Below are 22,123 nucleotides of genomic sequence, written 5' to 3'. Positions count from 1 at the left end.
TAACTCAACATGGACGACGATGTGATGTCGTGTGCCGCGAAAAAAAAACGGAGCTGAAAAGCGTGAAAGATGAAATGGATGTGAAATGAGGAATCAGGTCGAGGTTTTCACATTGAATAATATCAGCTCACTCGGGTTTGTCTCCTTTCAGACGAATTAAAATATTGTGTCTTTTAATGCAGAGCCTCACGAGGCTGACTTCTGCTGACACTTGGCCCTGAAACTGCATAAAATTATCTATTAGCATTATTTAGAGCAGAAAGGAAAAACGTCCTCTGCGGCACAAAGATGTTCGTGTGCGCACAGAGCCGGACTCTGCTGCTTTGAGCTGAGCTTTTTTTTTTTTTTTTTTTTTCAAATTCTGTGTGTTTTAAGGCCACTAGATGGCAATGAGTGCTTCAGAGCAGACAGTGGTAATGTCACAGATGTTGTCTGCCCCCTCTTTTGTTTTCTCTCTTTAGAGGAAGGAGACCTCAGCTGTTGAAGGAGATTCTCCATTATGGGTTCAATGTTCTTTTCAAAATCATTTCCATTAAAACATGTTTTTTAAAAGGGACAGTAACAAAAGGAAGGTCAGGTGAAGCAGTCTGCAGAGCACAACTATCAGGGCCGGCTGCACGGGTGTGAGATCTGTGTGTGTGTGTGTGTGTGTGCGTGCTTGAGTGAGTACAAGTGTCTGTATAATTGTGTACGTGTTTTGAATAATGGTATAGACATCCTTCTTTAGAGCTATGATCAAGAACACTTTTTGTGCATTAAGGGACTTATAGCTAAGATGTGTGCTGGAGAACATCAGCGCCGGTGTGTGTGTGTGTGCGCGTGTGCGCGTGTGTGTGTGTGTGTGTGTGTGTGTGTGTGGGTGGGTGGGTGTTTGTGTGTGTGTGTGCAGTTTCCACCAAGGAGCAGCCTTGGATTTGACATAATGTCAGAGTTTTTTTTTTAAAGCAGCGTTTTCTTTTTTTTCTGACTGAACCTTTCGTGTCCTGATGCCACATAAGTGTTTGTGTGTGAACATTAAAGCGTGAATTAAAAACCAGCTCCTTTTTTTTTAACACCGAGTGTGTTAGAAATGGAGCGACAGAATGAAAAACAAATATTTTTGCTTTGAAGCGACGGTTTGAAAAAAAGAAACAGAAAAAAAGGAAAGTGTGGTGAGAAATTAAGAGAACTAACGATGTCCCCTTTGGCATTTCTCTCTAATGTGTTTCCTATTAGAAGATACCTTCGTTAACATCGAGGGGAAGGCGAGAAGCAAGTTTTTGCTGGGTGGAATCTCAACATTTGTTTTAAAATAATTCAAGTCCAGTAATCCAGGAAGGGATATGCTTTGGAGCGTCTACTGGGCAGCAAAGCTGTCCCACTCTTGTGAAAGTCAGTCCGATTTTAAAAAGTCCTCCTGAATTAACGAGGCTGAGACTCGTCCCTCTACCAGGCTGTGGTCTCTCCCATCTCCTGGCCTTGGTGGGACATGGGAGCGCTGTAGCTGGAGTTACTCGCCAAGGAGAAAGGAGGACTGGGTCCGCCCCCGTAAGCCTCCCCCGGGACAGGCTGCAGGGAGCCCGGTAAGCCCGGCTCCGGACTCGGGGTCTCCGCATGGGAGATCATGTCCGTGAACCTTTGGTCGTCTGAAGGGTGGTGTCCGGATCCCTCCATGGCTCCGGGCCCAGAGCCCAGGATGTAGGGGGACTCGGCCGGAGACTGAGCCTGCGAGGACGGAGGGCCGTGGGGGAAGAAGTCGTAGTTACTTCCTGGTCCGTAGTAGTCACCTTGGTATTCTGTGGAGGGACAGAAGAAAACATGGAGTTAGACCCTATCACCACCTTTACACCAAAATGAGCGAGTAGATGCAGGTTCTTTAAATCCCAGGTAAACTGTTGGACTCTTAGACTTCAGGAGACGAGTTTGACTTTCTGTTTATTTCTTCCTTGTGTGTCATGTTCATCGTCACAAACACAAACAGGAAGCAGCAGATAGTATACCTCATCAGACGACATCCAGAAGACGTGAGTGACACATCTCGCTTCTGTCCCATCTCTGTTGAGAGTTGCACACGAGCAGTACAGATCAGGCAGCTAACGAGCACCGACGCCACAAACCACCTTTTAAATTCTTCACTTTTACTTTATATATATTGTATTTTATTAATTTACTTGCAGCAGATATTCTGTCGATGAAATTTGTAAACTGTGATTTTGTTGTTCTTGTCACTCAAATACTGGAAAAAGCCGTCAACATGTTGTTTAAAAATGCAAAACAACTTCTTTTTGGCGAACACACTGAATTATTCACATTGAAGACAGAAGAAGAATTTCTGTCGGGATAAAGATTATTCAGAGGCAGACTTTTAACATTTCAACGTATTACAGCGCTTTACAGGCAGGACGGGAGCACAGGTTGCAGACGTTGTCCTGTAAAGCACCGCTAGTGTTCACTCTTTTATTTGAAGACTTGATTGTTTGGGAATGATTGTGAGCGTCCCTGCTTTTCTATCTCCATCAGATAAAACGAGAGAGATCACCACAGCTGAGGTCGGCGTGCTGGAGTCGTGTGCTCGTGTCTGCTCACGTTAACGCTGATGACGTACGAGGGCCTCGAAGGGTCGTTCAGTTCCACAGGGGGAGATTTCAACCACTGGAAAACGAGCGTTAGGATAAAAACTGGAACTGGAATTGAGCCTTTGAATATACATAAAAACACCCACGGCAGCGTGCGATGCCACACACACCTCCACCTCCACCTAAGTGGTGAAATTGATCATGTCCAATTTCCACCCAAGCGGTCTCCAACAGCCTCATTTGAGTGTATAAACAACTCCACACCTCTCCACCTCAGTTCTCTCGCCTTTTTACACACTGCATTCATCTCCCTCACTCATTCAGCTCGCAGCCATGCGTGCTCGCCTCGATGGATTCCCCCGCTGAAACTTCTGGATGTGGATGAGGAACTCCAAAATGAGATTCCAGCCTCCCCGCCGCCTCGCCAGCTCCCGTCGGCTGCATCTCTCCGTCATGTCTCACGCTGCCTCCAGGCAAACGTCCCTCTCCTCCGCCTCGCCCGGCCTCTCCTGAGCCCCCACCAATCACGCTCCATTATTCCCAGCATGCAGTTCAGTTCAGCGCCGCAACTAAGGGTTATTTTCACTATCAGTTAATCGGATAATTGTTTTCCTGATCAATCGATTAATCGTTTGTTATAAGAGATGCGAGTAATGAGGGAAATCTGTTGTGAGCTCCTTCAGTTAACTCTGAACAACAGATCGGATTCATTCTGCTCAACAAAGAAACATTTTGTATATTTAAAAAGATGATTTGTCATTTTTTAAAATATGAATATTGTGTTTTTTTTCTTTTGTTTTGAGTCTTAGAGAGAAAACTTTGAATACATTTAAATAAATTAAAGTAATTAAACCAGAGAAAAGCACAAATCTTCACACCTGAGGAGCTGGAACAATGTTTAGCATGTTGCGTGAAAAAAATATTAAAGGAGCAGTCTGTAGGTTTGTTGGAGAAATGTTAATGAGAAGAGAAACAAACTGACCTTAAAGGACAACACAATTTATACTGTTTACATGTGGCGGACCCTGCCACCTTTCTAGCTTCAAACAGTGTTCTGGGACCTTATTTTCCTCTGAGAACAGCTTGTTTATTATTTTTAAATACATATTTCTGCGTTTGTGTTATTACCTCATTAATATTGTAAATATTAAAGTTCTGAGTTTGGATTTCTTCTCCAGAACCGCACAGTGACCCTTTAATAGATTATCAGAACATTCGCCAGTCAACAGATCAATTAATTACTCTAAATTCAGGATTGTTGCTCCTCTGGTCATTCGCTCTGAGTTTCCTGCCTTCGATCATTTTCTCCTTTAATTGCACTTCGCTCCTCAGGTTTGTCCACGTCATGCTGCTTCCAGCGTCGCAGGAACTTCACCTCATCAGCTCGTGGTTTCAGCAAAAAGGTTTAGGATCGATAGCTCGGTGGTGACAGGATTACCCCGCTCAGTTTACGGCATTATCCCCCAATTGGGGTGGCCGGGGTCGTGACACACCAAAAACTAAAGGGCCACGGCTAGCTGGTTAGCAACAAAATATATATTATGTGTTTCTCCACATTTTGTTGATTATTTTAGTTAATTTTTGAATGTTTACAACTAAAATTATGACATTTTGCACCTTTAACATGTTGTAATGTACTTGTACATGTTGGACAGGTGTGAGGTGATTAATTCACACAAATCGATCGGCAGCATCATCTTCTTTATCCTGTAACTGATCCAAACCTCTGAAGCCTTTTATACTTTCACTAGAAAACACAGACGTCAACTAAATTAGTAGGATTCATCGTCTGAGGACCACGAAGAGCCACGTTTACATCGCAGGAGTTTCCCGCGGGGACGACGTGTTTCTACCACAGGGACCAGGGTCTGAATTTAAAGCGACAAGAAACAACTTCCTGGAGAAATATTGTTCAAATTCTGACAACTTGGGTTGTTTGCTCGGGTCTCAGTCGACTCAACAATCAACTCTCTTTCTCTGAGAAGTTACATTTGGTTGTTTAAATTCAGACCCAGGTTCCTGATGTAGAAATACATCCAGTTCTTCCAAAGTTCTTCGTCTCTGCAGAAAATTCCTGCGTTGAAAACAAAAATTTCCAGCGACTTATTCAGATCCTCGCTTGCAGCGCTGCAAGTTTCAGTCCTCGCAGGAGTCGTCACCTTCTTCATATATCTGTCTATCTAATCTAAATGTTGTTGACGTATTTCAGTCAGCAGAAGGTGTTATACCTATATATATATTATCTACCTTGTATGTAAAGGAACCTGTATCTATTAAAAACCACAGCTCCAAACTCTCTGACTGACGTCCTTCTTGTCTCAAACTCTCTTCATGTTTTTCACTTCAAAGCGCTGCAGCAACTCAACGTGTCACGTTAATGACAGAACACAGAGCAAATTCCTGCTTTTCACAGAAAATCTCCAGAACACACCAGGATTTACAATTATTCTCTCCGTAACCTCTAACACTGACTGACGTGTTTATACCTCTGAGAGGTTTCAGGGAAATCTGGGCCCTCACGTAATGTTTGATGTCTCAGGTTTATTCACATTCATGCAGCCAACATGGCAACGTGTTATTTATGAGTCTAAAATCTAAACGCCGTCCTTCACAATCAGGATTCATGACAAAGGGTTCAGCGGTTAGTTGGAGCATTTTACTTTAATTACTTTAAAAAAATCTGTCACTTGTGGTCGATTGTAGTCGTGCAGATACTTTTGTATTTAAGCGCTCAGGTTTTATTTCACTCTCTGATTTCTGTCTCCTCTTTAACACAAAGTTCAAGGAAGGATTTAAGAAATCATTAGTAACACGTGTTTCCACAGCCTCCATGTTTGAACCGATCACATGTTTACAGGACGTTTTGCAGATCCAGAGAACAGAGAAGCTGTTTTCTAGAAATAAATCGTTCTGACAAAAATCACAAATAAATCCAAAACCACCTGTAGATTTATTTTTTTAAACTTTGGTTTAACGAACCCTTTTTTTGTTTCCAAGCAGAGCGTACGTGAGTCACATCGGTGCAGCTTTGACATCCGTTCAGTACAAATTCAGAATTAATCAACGAACCAGCAAAATGAGCTTCTCTTGCAGCCTCTCAGAGCAGCTCTGTGAGGTACGCATGTTGTGTATATTTCATCTATAAAATGTAAAAAAAAAATTGTCCAAAACCCAAAAGACTCTTTACATTCTGTCATAAAAGACAAAGAAAAGCAGGAAATCTTCACATTTAAGACGCTGAAACCAGAAAATGTTAAAAAAAAAAATTACAGGAACGAAGAATTGATTATCAGAAATAGTTTGAAACTAAATCTCTAGCCGTTGGCCGATCGATTAGTTATCTTAGCTTTGCACAAAGACTCACTCTTATTTGTTTAATCCAAACAAAAACCGAAGAATGATGATTGCAGGTTGTAGCTTTCCTTGGGGTGATGTGCCGGCTCCCCCGGATGAGCTGATTCCCACTGTTCCCATTCTTTATGCTAAGCTAAGATAAGCTAACCGACTTCTGGCTGTGACTTCATATACAAGACACAGACACGAGAGTGGTATCAATCTTTTCTTCTAACGTTCAGCAAGTCGACCAAAAATGTTAAGATATTCCATCTAAACCAGGGACTTGGTCGGTTAGTTGTTGGTATTTTTTTGCAATTCTGCAAACCACAAATATGATGTCATGTTCAGATTACATGTATATGAGGAGACGGAGGAGAGAGTGTGATCTGCCAGGCCAGAGACCACTGTTCAGAACTGCGTTTCAACATTTGTAAGCGTGACATCGCTGACGTTGGGATGTTTTCCAGCCGTGTTTGTCGCGACAGAAGCCCGAACACGATGTTTTCCTGACTCCTCACCAGACACAGTGTTGAAGTTAAAACTGATATCATATCTTTGTTTTGCAGAACACGCAGAACAACATCGGTTCAGTCTGACTGCACGATGATCCTTTCAACACAGAGACGTTCTCAAAGAGAGGTTCAGTGACACAGATGAGAATCAGACCAAAACTGTACTCATCCCATCCACATGTAGCCGATTACTCCCCTAACAACCACGACCCTCCCGTTGCCGTCTGCCTCTCACCTTCCTCTATTTTCACCTTCCCAATCTGCATCCCCCCTCTGCTGCACATCACCTCAGTGGCGTCGAACCTGTTCAGCAGCACCTTAAACTGAGATCGCCGGCAGACTTTATGCCCCAGATGTTGCGCTCACATCTCTCCACTCTCTCGCACCATATGCTGCTCTTCTCACTCCTATTTCAGTCTGAACAGGCTGAATCAGGAACCAACAGGTTACACATCACAGAATATGTTTCCCCAATTATAACAACTGCTTTTAAATTCACTGTTTTACACGCGGCTTCAGGAACAACGAGAGCTGACGTGACTGAATCGTTCGATGTCACTTACAGGGCCTTGTTAGTTCAGGCCAACCTTGAGAACGAGCTCGTGTTGTGGCCTCTGAGTGTGTGTGATGGGGGTGGAGGTGGAGCTGGAGAGAGGAGGAGGAGGAGGAGGAGGAGGAGGAAGGGGGAGGCGTTGGCTCTGAAAACTATAATTACCCTCACGCATGCAGACGCACTATACCACACACAGGCATTCCTCCCTGTGAGCAGCAGCAGAGGAACATAAGGAGGCAGATAAAGGCGAGCAGACGGGCCGGAGCTGCTGCTGCTGCTGCCGCTGCTGCTGCCGCTGCTCTGCTGCACAAAAGGGTGTGAAAAGCAGCGAGGATAGCAAGAAAGCGCGAGGGATGACTGTTTTGTCCTCTGTTCTGTCCTCTGTTTTCCCCTCCCACTCTTTGCGCCGCAGCCTTGACGGCTCCAGTTTATTGTTTCTTCAATGCCCGAGTACGTCAGGTAGACGTACAGGAGCTGTATAGAAGCCGGGTCGAGACGTACACGACAGGTGCATCTGGTTTTAATCCTCCAGTTCAGTGCGAGGCTGTTGTCGCGTCAATGCGCCGTTTATTGTTCGATTGCCCACTTGTCTTGAAATGATTTCTCTTCTCTTGATCCAGGCGACCGATAAAGGCTTGAATTCTCTACAATCCAGATTTTTTTTTTTTTTTGTTCAAGTGCTCTTCTTCTTCTTCTCCGTTGAAAGACTATTGATTCGAAGGTGTCGACGGCAGCTGGAGATCAAATTGTATTCCAGCTCACGTGATAACAGAACATGTTTCATTTCATCAGCAGCTCGTCTTCACATGTGGAAAACAACAGACTCGTACAGGAAGAAGAAGCGACAAATAATTTAATGTGAAATTAACATTTTATCAGTAATTTAAAGGAACAGTTCACCCAAAAAGGACGATGAGTTTGCCCTCTGTATGTTTATAATTCATCTCCTGACATGATCCTGATATTAAAATATGGATCTTAGGTTTCATGTGACCAGTGATGGAATGTAACTAAGTACATTTACTGAAGTACAATTCTGAGGTACTTTACTGGAGTATCTCCATTTTCTGCCCCTCTATACTTTCACTTCGCAGTGTAGAAGAGCCGAACGGTTAAATTAAATCATCTCCATTCAGGTTAGCCGGGCGCTAAACCGGAAGTTAGCCAGCTCAGTTGGCGTAAGTCTCTAGTGAGCATGCTCAACACGGAAGATCCGGGTATTTTAATCGCAGGAAGTCGAGCCAATGAACTCTGTCTCCACATCTGTGTCCGGGTTTTAATGTAATGTCCTTGGTGTCTGCTACCATGAATGTATTTAATAACATCTCTCCTCTCTACATTTGCATTTTGACTTTAACTCAGCTCACAAAAAAAGAGTTAAAACACAACAAAGTTAAAGATTAATTCGACTGATAATATGTATATAGATATCGCGATAAAATCATTATCATGAATTCTTTTGGACACGATAATCTGATATCCTGACAGCCCTCGTCCGGGTGCACAGGCTTGACAGCTCGTCGAGGGTGTAAATAAGCAGATATTGACTGAATTTTCTTTTTTTTTTGTTAATTTCATACCTTTGTATCACATTTATACTGTTATGCTATTTATATTGTGTACATATGCACATTGATTGATATATGAACTTCTCCTGTTATGGTGGTTTTCATTCAGTGGTGTACATTTGTTGGTCCAGGTGTGTCTGATGGGGTTTTGAGGGACGTCTTTCTGTCCACAACCCTACTTAAGACAGCCTCCCCCCATTGTCCTGTACGATAACCTGATGAAGGTCTAAGTACCGAAACGCTGTTGTCATTAAACTTAATTGCAGGTGAAGTGGAGTCTTTTTCCTGATGTTCATTTCATATCAGATTTCTGTAGATTTTTTGCAGCTCTTAAATCGTGACAGATTCTCTCCCGTCTGTTGTTTTCCACATGTGAGAATGAACTGCTGTTAAAGTCTCTTTTCTAATCATGTGAGCTGGAATACACACAAAAAAACACTGATATCAAGTCTCCAGCTACTAAAACTCTGTTTTACTGTGAAGCTCCAGAAACGAGACTTCCCCTGACTTTCATCAGCATGGAGGGAGGAGATGATGACTGAAGTTTCATTTTTGGGGTGAACTGTTCCTTTAAAGGTACGTTATCTACCCTCATTTGCAATGTCCTGGTCAGTGAATGCAACACCACACACACCTCTACCTGTTTCCTCCTCCTCCAAACCAGCCGAGTGCAATTTCATGACCAGTTTATTGTTAAAGAGGCTTCAGCTGTCGAGTGTCGAACCGTAAATGTGACACAGTTGTGTAAAATATTTTTTGACGTGAAGCTGTAAGTCTGTCTTCTGTCGCCTGGAGTTAATTTATCTTCTTCAGTTTACTTTCACTTAACACTTTTAAAAATGAATCTTTTGTTGAATCTGCTCTGATGTGTTACTTTCCTCTTTCCTTCTTTTTCTACCTTCATAATTAGTTAAAGACACTGTCGCTTTATTTCTCCGGAGTTAAGTAGCAACTTCTTTGTCTGAGACTGATGCTCAAGAAGTGAGCAGAGGTTTTTTTTGTGACCTGTAAACGCTGCTGAGGCTTCATCTTGATTAAAAACTTAAGTGACACTAGAAGAGCGACGCCTTTCTACTGCAGAACGCCACGAAAATCACACTGGATGGACTTTATTATGATCATTACAGTGTGTTATTACACTTTGCTACTTAAGAATATAGACACATCAATATTAATTACACCTTTTGAGCTTCTACGTATGAAGTATCTGCCACCCTGAGAGTCTGGTTAGACTACACCTGTTCCTTTAACCTCCAGGCTGTGTAACAAGCTGCAGTAAACGATATTTATACTTATTGTGGTCCTTCAAAATATTTCCTTCCAGTCGTCTGAGGTGAGCCAAGCTCGACTTTTGTGTTTTCATCCATTAAACAACAGTTTTTAAAGCGTTATTTTCTAACTAAAAGGGTGTTGCATCTTTGAAGAAGAGTCGAACATCATGTAACCTTCAATGTCCAAATAAACCGTCCATGAAGTCACAGGAGTGTCCAGCAGACGTGTAATCTTTATGTAAAGAGCCTGATATGTTACGATCAGCCTTGTTGGAGCTGCTGACGGTAGATTTTTGACGTGAGGGTGAAACAGATCATCAGAACAAAACACAGACCCAGATTCTGTGTTAACATAACAAGAGGTGGTGGTAAATTATATTCAGAAACACACTAGTAGTTCATTTCTTACCTCCGTAGTAGCCGTAGGCTCCGGGTCCTAAGATGTCGGGATCCTCCAGCCTGCCTCCCAGGGGCCTCATCCTCCTCGGGCCCCTGAAGAAGGCGTGCCGCCGGGCCCCCAGAGCACTCAGCTGCTTCATCCGTCGCTCTTTGGATCTTCTGTTCTGGAACCAAACCTGCGAGGAACCGGAGAGACGGAGGAGGTCAGACTGCAGCCGCTCCAAACTTCCTCAATCACTGTTTTTTTTTTCTTTAATCAAACTTCTTCCGTCTCGTCGTCGTAAGATTCAGACTCTGATCACAATCGCTACAAGATTCAGGCCGCTGCTCTCTGCATGAAGAAAAACCACGCTGACAGAACTGAAAGCAGATTAATATGTATCGACTTAATATGAATCCTGATCATTTTTAGGTAATTTCACTGATCTATTCAATTTCATGCTCGCTGTTACAGAGCTCGCGTCGGAGCCATAATTCAAATGGAAGTTCGAAATGCTGAAGTTTTCTGATAGATTTCTGAAACATCCCTCGAAAATAAGCTCAAACTAGTTTTTCATGCAAATGACAGAAAGTATTGTTTCTGACTGATGATGCTCGCAGCTGTCTGACACCTCTGACACTGTGATCTGTGTTCACTGTGTTACAGTTGTGTTTGTGTTGTTGTTCAGGTTTAAACATCTCAACATCTGAATGACTAAAAATCAGTAGAAACACAAAAACATCTTTAATAAATGTGCATATGTATAGTTAATTAGACTGAAGTTAATCGTTATTTCACTGCTAACAAACAATGAAATGTTTTATAAACCGTTCAGTAAGATATAGTTTATTGTTAAGTTGCAGATGATGAATAAATAAACAGTGTAGTTCATCTTTTATTCATATAAAGCTGCAACTGATGTTTATAAACTTTTACAATTTCTTAATAAATGGTTCATAAAACATGTCATTGTATGTTAACGGTGAAATAACTATTAATTAAAGGTTAATTAACTGTAAATGACCATTTATTAATGATGTTGTTATAAAATGCAACCAAATCAATTAAGCTAAGGTCCAGCAGGGCGGCTCAAAGTGAGGCCCGTGGGCCAAAGCTGGTCCGTGATCAGGTTTGAGTCGGGCCGCCAGATGTTTTAATGTAAACTAATAAAAACTGTTCATGCTGCTTTAGTTTCTCACGAGGTAAAAATGTTTTACTTTCATACAAGTGTAATTATTTCTATACACTGAGCACAATGACAGTCTACAACTCAGGGAGCTGTGAGAGATGTATTTCTTTAGTCATAAACGCACGAGAGAAAACACTTTAGATCAGACTTAGAAGATGTAAATGTAGTTTTTCTTTTGCCTCTCTGAGCATTTTTCATTTCAACACAAGAGGTTTGCTTCTTGCTCGAAGTCCAACGTTAACTTTCAGTTTTGGCCCTCTGAGGGAAAAAGTTTGGGCATCAGTGTATATATGTAATGTATGATATATATATATATATATATATATATATATATATATATATATATATATATATATATATATATATATATATACACACATATATATATGCACACAGGGGTCATTTACACTGAAGACGCTTGTTTTTTAAAAGCATAATTAGTTTACAATGTGCAAAAAATATCTTGCACAAAGAAATGTTAACTCATAAATGGGATTAAATTCATGCATTTTCTTTTCCTGCCGTGGTTCCTCATGAAATCCAAACATTACATCACCGAAAAACCATTTTTCATGAATATATTTATATAAACATCAAAGATTTAAAGACCAAGTCAAAAATGAGTAAAAGTATAAAGAAGCTCCTGACGAACAGCAAAGTAACATAAATATAAATATACGAGCTCATGATCCTCTGTGACCATCACTAATAACTGTTGGTTAATTTATAGTTAATTAAACTTAAGTTGATCATTATTTCACTGTTAACAAACAATAAATGCTTTAATAAACCATTTATTAACCAAATGTAAATGTTTACATCAACGTTAACTTTATAACGGCCGTCCAGATAACTTTTATAAACATCAGTTCCCACCTAACAATAAACAATCGCTTAATAAATGATTTTCATTGTCTGTAAAACAGTAAAATAACTATTAAATAAAGTTGAATTAAGTGTAAACGTTCCACTTGTGAATGATGGTTATTGTAAAGTTGGAATAAACAGTCAGAGCTGTGAATCAGAGAGTAAGAAGCTCCTCAGTGACGTTTGAATAAACTGTGTTTGAAGAGGAACAAAGGAGGATTTTTCACCATATGTCTGCATTATGAGACATAACACATCTTGTTTCAGCCTTTGCATCACTGCTGCATAATGATGTATGTTCACCCCCGGCTAGGCTACACCAGAGGCAGAGTCCCACTGTGCTGCAGATTAACAAACACACACACACACACACACACACACACACACACACACACACACACACCTAAAACCACTTAGGCTCTGTTCTATGTGCTCCAGCAGCAAAGGCGACACCTGCTTATTGAGAACAATCGTCTAACTGTAGGGTACATTTTTATGGAAATGCTCTCGCTCCCCTCGAGAGAGCGTTGCTTAGGGATTACATACACATGCTGGAGACGCAGCGTGGCTCACAGGGCTCCCCGCGCTCAGAGCAATGGTATTTAACACACAGTGAACAAGCAGGAAGATGACGAAACGCAGCCTCCATTTTGGCTCCGAGCAAACACGCGAGGGGGTGGGAGGATCACGGACGGAGGGGACGGACCTGCCTGACTGACTGCCTGATGGATTGATTGATTTATTGACTGTTTGTTTGAGCTCTGTTGATGCAGCCTGCAGTATATGATGTAGACGAGGCGGGTGGAGGTGTTGGGGGGCCCCCGGTCTGCTCTAATAAGCAACGGGAACGAGGCTGTAAGTGAGTAAGAGCAGAGAGGTGGGAAAGGGGAGGGTGGTATGTAAATCTGTGAAATCAGCGATAATTACAGTGAGTGCACAAAAAGCCACATCACAGTTGGCAGAGATGGTGCTAATCATCCTGACACAGTCTGCACCCAGACACCAGTGTGTGTGTGTGTGTGTGTGTGTGTGAGTCAGACAGAGCGAGGTCCAAAAACAGTGTTCGCTCGTGTTTTTACTGCAGAACATGTTTGTTTGTGGGGGGGTTCCTCGCGCCTTTGGCAAAAACAAAAGTAACCTTTCACTAATTTCACGGCTGCGCAACACAAACGATCACAGGAACAAACACTGCTGCACAAAATAAATCATATTCATTTAAGAAAGAGAAGAAAAAGATGTTTGTTGTATCCATGAATCAATAAATTGGATTAGCGGATCTTAATTTCAGAGAATAAATGAACGGCTGCAGATTTGGAGACGTGGAGCAAGAATAGAAAAGCAATTATTATCTTTATAATAACCGTAATAAATGACACATTTACAATAAAATGCTTTATAAATCATTCATCCACCTACTGTTTATCATATAATACTTTGTAAATTGTAAAAATAACAGGGTTTATTTAACATTTCAGTTTGTTAACAGTGAAATAATGTTTAATTAACTACCTGAGTGTCATGTTTGTTATTTCTTTCAGTAACATTAACAAGTGTCATTATTAATAAATGGTTCATCTTTAGTTAATTAAACTTCAGTTAATGTTGTTTCACTGTTAACAAACAATAAAATGCTTATTAAACATTTATTCACCGTTTACAAAGTATTATAAACATCAGTTGCAAAAATAAATGTCTTATAAAACATTTCATTGTTTGTGAACAGTGAAATAACTAATAACTACTGTTTAATAAACTATGAAGAAGAAAGATTTTATAATAACATCATTATAAATGAGAAATTTTAATTAAACTTTAGTTGATTTGCTGTTAACGAACAATAAAATGCTTTATAAAATATTAATTATTTAATGTTTATAACACGTTGTAAACTGTTAATAAATGGTTTATGAAGCATTTAATTGTATGTTAACAGTGAAATGACTATTAACTAATGTTTAATTAACTATAAATTCAACATTTATTATTGATGGTTACTATAAAGTGTAAACATTTTGTAATAACCATCATTAATAAATGTTATTTCACTGTTATAAATAACATAAAATGCTTTATAAACTATATTTTTAATACTTGTAAATGATTATTAAACACTGTACAGTTCATCTTTAATCATTACTCAGGTCACCATAATAAGGTTGATGTTTACAAATGTTTAATAAATGGTTTATAAATCATTTAATCATTTGTTAACAGTGACATAACTATTAACTAATGATTAATTAACTATGAATTTAACATTTATTAATGATGAAAGAAAGAAAGAAAGAAAGAAAGAAAGAAAGAAAGAAAGAAAGAAAGAAAGAAAGAGAAGTAACACTTTATAACAATAATAAATAATAAATAATTATATTTTATAATAAAATGCTTTTCAAACCATTTATGAAGCATTTGTTTCCAGTAAAGTTAATAAATAATGTGCAGTTGATCTCTAATCATTATCTTCGTGTCCATTATTGTCGTCTTCACAAACTGTTTAATAAATAGTTTATAAAAACATATCGTTGTTTATTATCAGCTGAATTAAACTGTTAACTCGAGTTTAATTAACTCTAAATATATAATTTATTAATGATGGTTATTATAAAGTGTTTACATTAAGGTCATTTTTAAAAATCTAGACTTTATCATTAAATTACATCATATATCTTATTAATTTGTCTTATATTTGTTGCTGCTGCAGGATGATGGTCAGCTGTTATGAATATAAAACTCATTAAGGCAACACGCTGCCTCCATATGTGTGTGTGTGTGTGTGTGTTTTATATGAAACTATCGTTTTAAATAGACATTAAATGTTAATTATAACTGGTCTGTCTTTGTCACGTTCAGTTATTTTATGATTTTTGGAGGATATTTTTCTTTCCCATGAAATAAAAAAAACAGGAAGCAGCTCGTGTAGCAGACGGTTCTGAACGTGCACGTGTTTCACGTCGTGTTTGGACCTTTCCTCTCCAGCTGATAACGAGGCCTTCAATTAACTCTCGGAGCATTTCAGCAAAAAGAAAAATTAATGTATTATTAAGTAATTCCGCTGATTTATAATCCGTCATTTCTCTGTTAATTTGTCTTTGTCTGCGCGGATCCTCCCCCTTTCATCACCAGCACAGCCCCCGCAAGACAACACGCCAGCTCGTCTCACCTGGATGACCCGCATGTTCAGTCCCGTCTCCTGGGCCAGCTGCTCTCGGATGTGTCGGGTCGGTTTCGGCGTGGCGACGAACGCGGCCTTTAACGTTTCCAGCTGCTTGGCCTTGATGGTGGTCCGGGGCCCCCGCCGTTTGGTCCCCGAGTTCTGCTCCTCATTCTCAATATTGTTCGTTTCCTTATCTGAGGACGTTGAATTGTCCGTCTCCTTTATGTCGTCCTGTATCGGGTCCTGCAGATCCGGCGATAAACTCCTATCCGTACACGACGACACTGAGGGGAAACAAACAGGAGGAAGGTCACGATCCGAAATGTCAGGGAGGAGGAGGAGGAGGTGGAGGAGGAGGAGGTGGAGGGTGTGTGCGCTTTAATTAGGCCTTGAGATGCGCACAGGCACACAGACAATACAGTTCACAAAATATTTACACACAAAAATGTCTCCGGTGAGATGTTTTCCAAATCAAATATTTTCTTTTCTTGAAATCCACCCACCTCTCCGCGGATTCGTTGTGCGTAAAAAGCTTTTTACGCACACAAAAAAAAGATGCTTTTTACGCACAACAAATTAAAACCCGGAAACAGAATATTTTTAAAAAGCAGAATTAAATCATGTCTCACATGTTTGAATCTGACGTGTTAAAATGAACATATGTGCAGCAGGAGATCACAACATGATGTTGGGTGTACAGACTTTCCCAGTGCGCGCTCTCAGCGGATCCTGGCGCACAATGACACACAGAGAGGAGCCATTGTGGAGAGAGAGAGCTGGAGGTAAATATTAAAACCATTCACCTGACAAGGTTGTTGTGAAATTCTCTCCACGGACAGCTGGAGACGTTCAACAAAAACCTGAATCTCTCCGCCTCCAGCCCTGCCTGTCTTTTGTCCCCCCTGAAAGGCCGGCTGCCATTTTATAAATCAGATATTTGTCTTATTTTTAACCGGATAAAAAACAAACATCATGGCCACAAAGATGTTTGCTTTTAGAGATCGACAAAAGGGGAGACAAAAACACACACATACACACACACACACACACACACACACACACACACACACACACACACACACACACATATCACGGTTATAATTATTATTGATTACCTGAGTTCAAGTTGACTTCCTTGATGGCCCCGGAGCTCAAATAATCTTCTTTGCACACGAACTTGTTCTCGTCTATCACGTAGAGCTCCTCTCCCGTGGACAGCTGCTTGTTACACACCATGCAGGTGAAGCAGTTCAGGTGGAACACCTTGCTGCGGGCTTTGCGCACCAAGTCGTTCGGCGAGATTCCCTGCAGGCAGCCCGCGCATTTCGTGCCAAACCTCCTGCGAAAAAACGGAGATTTAACGTCAAATTTGTGTTTTTATTAAAAACAACAGCGAAATGACACATGAAGGTAACAGCAGCGTACAAAGAGCCGCCAGAGCCGCTGTTCGGCAACTAAACACTGAATTATTATTATTGTTTAAAATGTTGGAATCTGATTTTTATTAATAAAATGCGTTGTTATCATGTAACAATATGATATAAATAGAAGTCAATTATAAAATATAATAATAATAATAATAATAATAATAATAATAATAATAATAATAATAATAATAAAGTGCTTCTTCTTTCTCGGAATCCGAGTAAAAACCCGGATAATCTTCTATGATATTTAAGTATTCAGTCATTTGTAAACAATATTTAACAGTAAACAAAACAATAAACATCCTGACTGACTGTTGACAGGAGCGGCGGAAATCATTCAAAGGAATTTTTTTAAAAACGAGACTTTTAAATCTGGAGCCAGGAAAAGCCTCGTGCTCATTATTTTGATGGAGGTGCTCTGACAATAACCCCACGCAAAAAAAAAACGTATTAGTGACAATCAACACATTGTAGCGTGGGGATATATTATGGGATTAGGCAGAGTAGGAGCATCTTAGCGTGGAAATCTGCTCTTAATCCATATTCACCCGCTTAAATACCGCGTGTGAACACTCATCAATTTGATACACAAACAGCCCCAAAAAATAAATTCAGGATTGAGAAAAAAATCCTCCTCCTGCTGCTGCGACAGGAAGGAAGAAGAAGAAGTGTTGTAATATGTGTGGAGAAGAGGAGGATAAAAACAGCTGACTGCTTTTTTATTTTATTGTATTTTGTATCACCTGCACTGATTTGTGTGTGTTTCTTCCAGCAGATGTTGCAGCTCGCGCCGGCCCTCCTGTACCTGCGGTGCTTTAAGCCCTCTGTGTGAAAGCATCACTCCTTTTGTGCAGCATTGTTTTAACACTAATGTAGGCTTGTCTCTCCATTTGCAATGGTATCGCTCCACTGTCTCCCCCCCCTCTTCTTTTCACATGCACGGCCGAGCCTCCCCCATGCGAAGGGGGCACAACTCTACTTACACAACAAATGGACATATTAGGGTGATTACTGTTTCGCCTGGCTAATGGCTGGCCATTTAAAATCCAGCGCTTGATGGGGACCTGCGGTAATATGATGGCCGAGGGCCGCGCGGGGCCAATAATAGCCCCGTCCCGACAAAAGCCTAATGTGTCTTACATGTCATTAGACAATTTGGGAGAAAATAACTGACACATACAAATGAAAATGATGCTAAGAGAGTGCGACGGGACAAACAAGGGCTTCACTTATCACTCAATTACCTGAAACACTTTTTTAGGGATTGTGAAGCGGTTAATAGGCTGATGGCTGTGTGAGGAAAGTGTTTGTCTGCATGTGGAAAATAGATAAAAAACGCTCAGCACGGAAAATTAAATTTGTAGCTGTCCTTCCTTTTTATCGCAGAGGCCAAATTAAAAGGCCACACGCTCCATTATGTGGCCGATATTTCATAATAAAGTCCTGCATTTTTCAAAATAAAGCAGTTTTATTTTGACATTTATTCTTCTGGAAGGTGTTTTATTTTTTTTATCCACGCGCACGTTAATAAATTGTTTGAACCTGTGACCCCTGAGCTCACAGGAATTTTAAGGCCTGATATTTTTTTATTTCTCTTCGTGTATTTTGATATTTCTCAGATTATCGCGTCAGTGTAAATAATAAACTGTCATTCTGGAGTCCAGCCTCTCTGTTACCTGAAAAAGTCCATTTTGCAATAGAGCTTCCCGTCCCTGGAGAAGCACTTCTCGGTGAGGTTGCAGTTGCACTCGCAGCACTGGACGCACTTGGCGTGCCAGGCTCGGTCCAGCACGTTGAGGAGGAACCGGTCCAGGATGGGCCGTTCGCACCCGGCACAGTGGACCATCATGTCTCCGGCCTGCAGGACGCCGAGTGCCGACCTTCCCACACGGACTGCGCTGCTCGGACTGGGGCACCCCGGGTCTACGCGGAACAACGTCTTGGCTCCGGGAGGTGTGCTGTCAGGCGAAAACTGGAGGAAGCTCCCGAGTGACAATCCCCTGAGCTGTGGTAGTCCTGCTCCGGTTCGCTCGCCCGTCCTGGCACTTGTCACAATCCACAATCCAGAGCAGAGGAGGTGGAGATCTCAGCCGCGCCAGCTGATGGACTGCGTAATGGACGAACCGGACATGTTTTCTCACGAGCACACAGTTAAAACCTCATCATTCAAACGTGTTTATTTCTGATATTTCATCCCTTCGCTCCTGCTTTGTTTTGGCTCCAGTCATTTCCTCCGGGCTCACCTCACGTCGCCACTTCCAGCATCACTGTGCCTGGGTTATCACGAGGTTTTCGCCAGCGCGGCGCGCGTCCTGCGCTCACATTGGATGACGCCCCTGTTAATTCCCGTGCACGGAGAGCCAATCAGAAGACAGTTGTTATGGTTACACGTTCATAGCTGTAGCCTCCGAGCACAACCTGAATCACACACGCCGTGCAGAAACACCAGGGCCGTGGATGCTGGGTGTTTCCAGAGGCCAGCTCGTATATGATGGTGTGGGGGGGGTCATGGACACAAAACACACTTTATAGGAGGGGAAAACATCAGCTGCTGCTCAGGAAGCTCATCACTAAACCCTCCGTGCAACATTTAGATCGGACCTTAAACTTGAAAGTTCACAAAAACGAGCAAGGTTAGGAAATACCTGTAGGACCGGCAGGGGAGGGCGTCTGCACGATGCATGTGAATAGACACACTGGGAGTGGGAGTAGCCGAACAAGGGCTAATGCTACACAACCTTATAATGGCCCTGTGACAAAAAGCTCCTGCATCACAGTGTGTCCGCGCAAGGGTGGAGAGGAGGGAGCCGCGGGCCTTTTCTCATGCAGAAAGCTATTTACAGGGAAATGCGATGGATTAGCTGCAGCTCATCAATAAGGAGAGAGAGCCCGGCCGGCCGGCCTGCATGCGCTTTAACAGAGTGGCCACCAATCGAAAGGGGAATTTCAATATTTACCAACAGCCTCGTTTTGTTAGTTGGCAGTTAAGCAAACAGGCGATACGCTAATTCGTGTAAGTGGAGGGCTGAGACTTGTTTAGGCTTTTCTCTCTGCGCGTTAATGACGCGAGGTGTGAACTTTGGCTCATTTTACGCGATTATTGATCGTTCAAGACAACATTTAGAGAGGAAACAAGGAAGCAAAGCACAAGTGACACATTTTAAGTGACAATATTTATGTTGGACTCAGTTACAGTCAGGGCCGCAGCCAGGATTTTAGAAATACTGAGGTCCTGGCCCCCCCAACTCCACCTCCACCTCCACACATCCATCCATCCATCCATCCATCCAGGACATGCTGAAATATAAATCTGTGCATCTCTCTGCATTTTCACAGGACCGATAATCAATGGGAAATAATATCAGTGCCGGAAAATAGATGAAAACTGGACTCTGACAGAAGAAGAATAAAAGTAACAAATATGTCTGATTTTAACTTAAATGTATTAAACTTATTTCTTTGCTAAAAAGATCTTTACTGACACTTTGTAATAACCATCATTAATAACTGCTACATTTAGTTTATTAGATGAAGTGAAATAATTTCACTGCTCAGAAACAATGAAATGCTTCATAAAGCATTTATTAAGTAACTGTAAAGATTAAAAACATCAGTTGCAACTAAAGGCGTTAAAATAATGTTTATTAATGAATTACTCAGCAGTTATTAACCATTTATTAAGTATTATGAACATCAACTGCAACTTTCCAATAAAGAACTGCTAATAAATAGATTATGAAGCATTTCATTGCTTGTTAACAGTGAAATAAATATAAATTTGTCATTTTCTATCATATAAAATTGTTTATTTTAATGATTATAAAGTGTTACCACAAATATGTATTGAGATATCAAAGGAGATGACCTCAGCGTAGCTACGGCCCTGGTTACGGTACACGTTTCATTTTCTTTGGGTTATTTTTTAGACTATTATTAGTTAGTTTTGAGGCACACGTCTCTGTTTCTTTCATATTTTCTTTATTCATGTTTTCTTATAATCGCTCTTTGTTGTGACGTTTCTATTCATGAATAAGGAGCACGATAATGTGAATCGTTACTGAGGAATGAATCAGCGACGACTTCATAATTAATGAATCGTTACTGAGTAAAACAGCTCGTTCTCTCCCGACGTGTCTCAAACAGCTGCCTGGTCAGTGATCCTACTCTTCTTAGTTTGACTCTAGTTGCAGCTGTAACATCAGTTGTTGAAGGGTCGGTGGGTTTGTGACCCGTTTGTGACCAAGATTCAAGAGCGATTACTGTTAAATGTATGTAACGTAAGAAAGTTTGCACACGTACACGTTGATGAACTAACATCATGAGACTGAAAGCAGTTATTTTAAACCACAGGAGGGTCTCTTCCTAAACCTAACCAGGTACTTCTGGGGCCTAACACCAAACCAAAACACAAACGTAGGACAACTTTTGCATGTTGTGTTATATTATTGCTTATTCGAGTGCAAAAGTGACGCTCGAGCGGCAGGTAGAGCGTCTTCGTTTGAGGTTTAAGGCCACTGACCGAGCTGCCATGTTTTACGAGCTGGAAGTGAGAAGATATCAAATAATTCCTGAATAATATTGATTTTCGAACGATGTCGTAGGTAATGAAAGTTACTAGAGAACAGACCGGGAGACGAATCATTAGGTAATGATTAGTTAATATCTGTGATTCGACATACTGACCAATTTCTACACGAGTTGTTCCTGATTTTAACTGTGAACCGGCTGCTGAGTGGAACAGACTAGTAAAGACTCATTAAATACTAATTACTTAGTCATTAGCGAGGGTTAGCACTGAGTAGTTACCAAGTAGCCTCATTAATTAATAAGTACCTAATCATTAACTACTCTTTTTGTGCATCTTCTATTAATGTGAAACATAATACTGAGTAGTTACTAACTAGTCCCTAGTTTTACCTATTTAACCTAGTTTTATATAACAAACCAGAGACAGACAGATTCTCAAAAAACCTTTTAGCGATTATATTCACACCATATTTATATTAATATTCACATGCAGGTCATATTCTGGATCATTAGTGATGCAGACGCCATGTTGCAATCTCAAACTCAAACTTATGTTTCACTTTACGTGAAGATGAACAAAAACAGTCACTAATGATTAAGTAATAAGTAATTAATGAGTCGTTAATAGTTTATGTCACTCAGCAGCTGGTTCACAAGCGATCAGGAACAACTCACGGCCACCCAGATAAATTAACTACTCAGTATTTATGAACCATTTAAGAAGTTTTATAATAAACATCAGTTGAAACTTTACAATAAATAAATGCTTAATATGTGTTGCATTG

At 40.8% G+C, this 22,123-nt stretch overlaps 1 protein-coding gene across 1 annotated transcript; it reads right to left on the bottom strand.

The window, feature by feature from the left end:
- Nucleotides 1-1,425: 1,425 nt before the first annotated feature.
- On the bottom strand, nucleotides 1,426-18,660 carry lhx5 (LIM homeobox 5). The gene is made up of 5 exons (XM_073478531.1): nucleotides 18,488-18,660; nucleotides 16,500-16,723; nucleotides 15,391-15,668; nucleotides 10,205-10,370; nucleotides 1,426-1,775 (listed from the first exon to the last, which is right to left on the bottom strand). Exons 1-5 carry the CDS (start codon nucleotides 18,658-18,660, stop codon nucleotides 1,426-1,428), a joined length of 1,191 nt encoding a protein of 396 aa, XP_073334632.1.
- Between the last annotated feature and the right edge of the window lie 3,463 nt (nucleotides 18,661-22,123).

This window comes from Pagrus major, chromosome 12, assembly GCF_040436345.1.
Source record: "Pagrus major chromosome 12, Pma_NU_1.0".
NCBI lineage: Eukaryota > Metazoa > Chordata > Actinopteri > Spariformes > Sparidae > Pagrus > Pagrus major.
Note: the sequence above shows the minus strand (reverse complement) of the source record. Positions and strands in the feature narration are given on the sequence as shown.

What these genes read in the sequence shown, in the direction of transcription:
- lhx5 (XM_073478531.1), bottom strand. Translation starts at nt 18,660, where the DNA reads ATGATGGTCCACTGTGCCGGGTGCGAACGGCCCATCCTGGACCGGTTC. An exon ending in TGCAAAATGGACTTTTTCAG is followed by an intron (nt 16,724 to 18,487) that starts GTAACAGAGAGG and finishes GTTTTTTCGCAG; the next exon opens with GAGGTTTGGCACGAAATGCG. An exon ending in GGAAGTCAACTTGAACTCAG is followed by an intron (nt 15,669 to 16,499) that starts GTAATCAATAAT and finishes GTTTCCCCTCAG; the next exon opens with TGTCGTCGTGTACGGATAGG.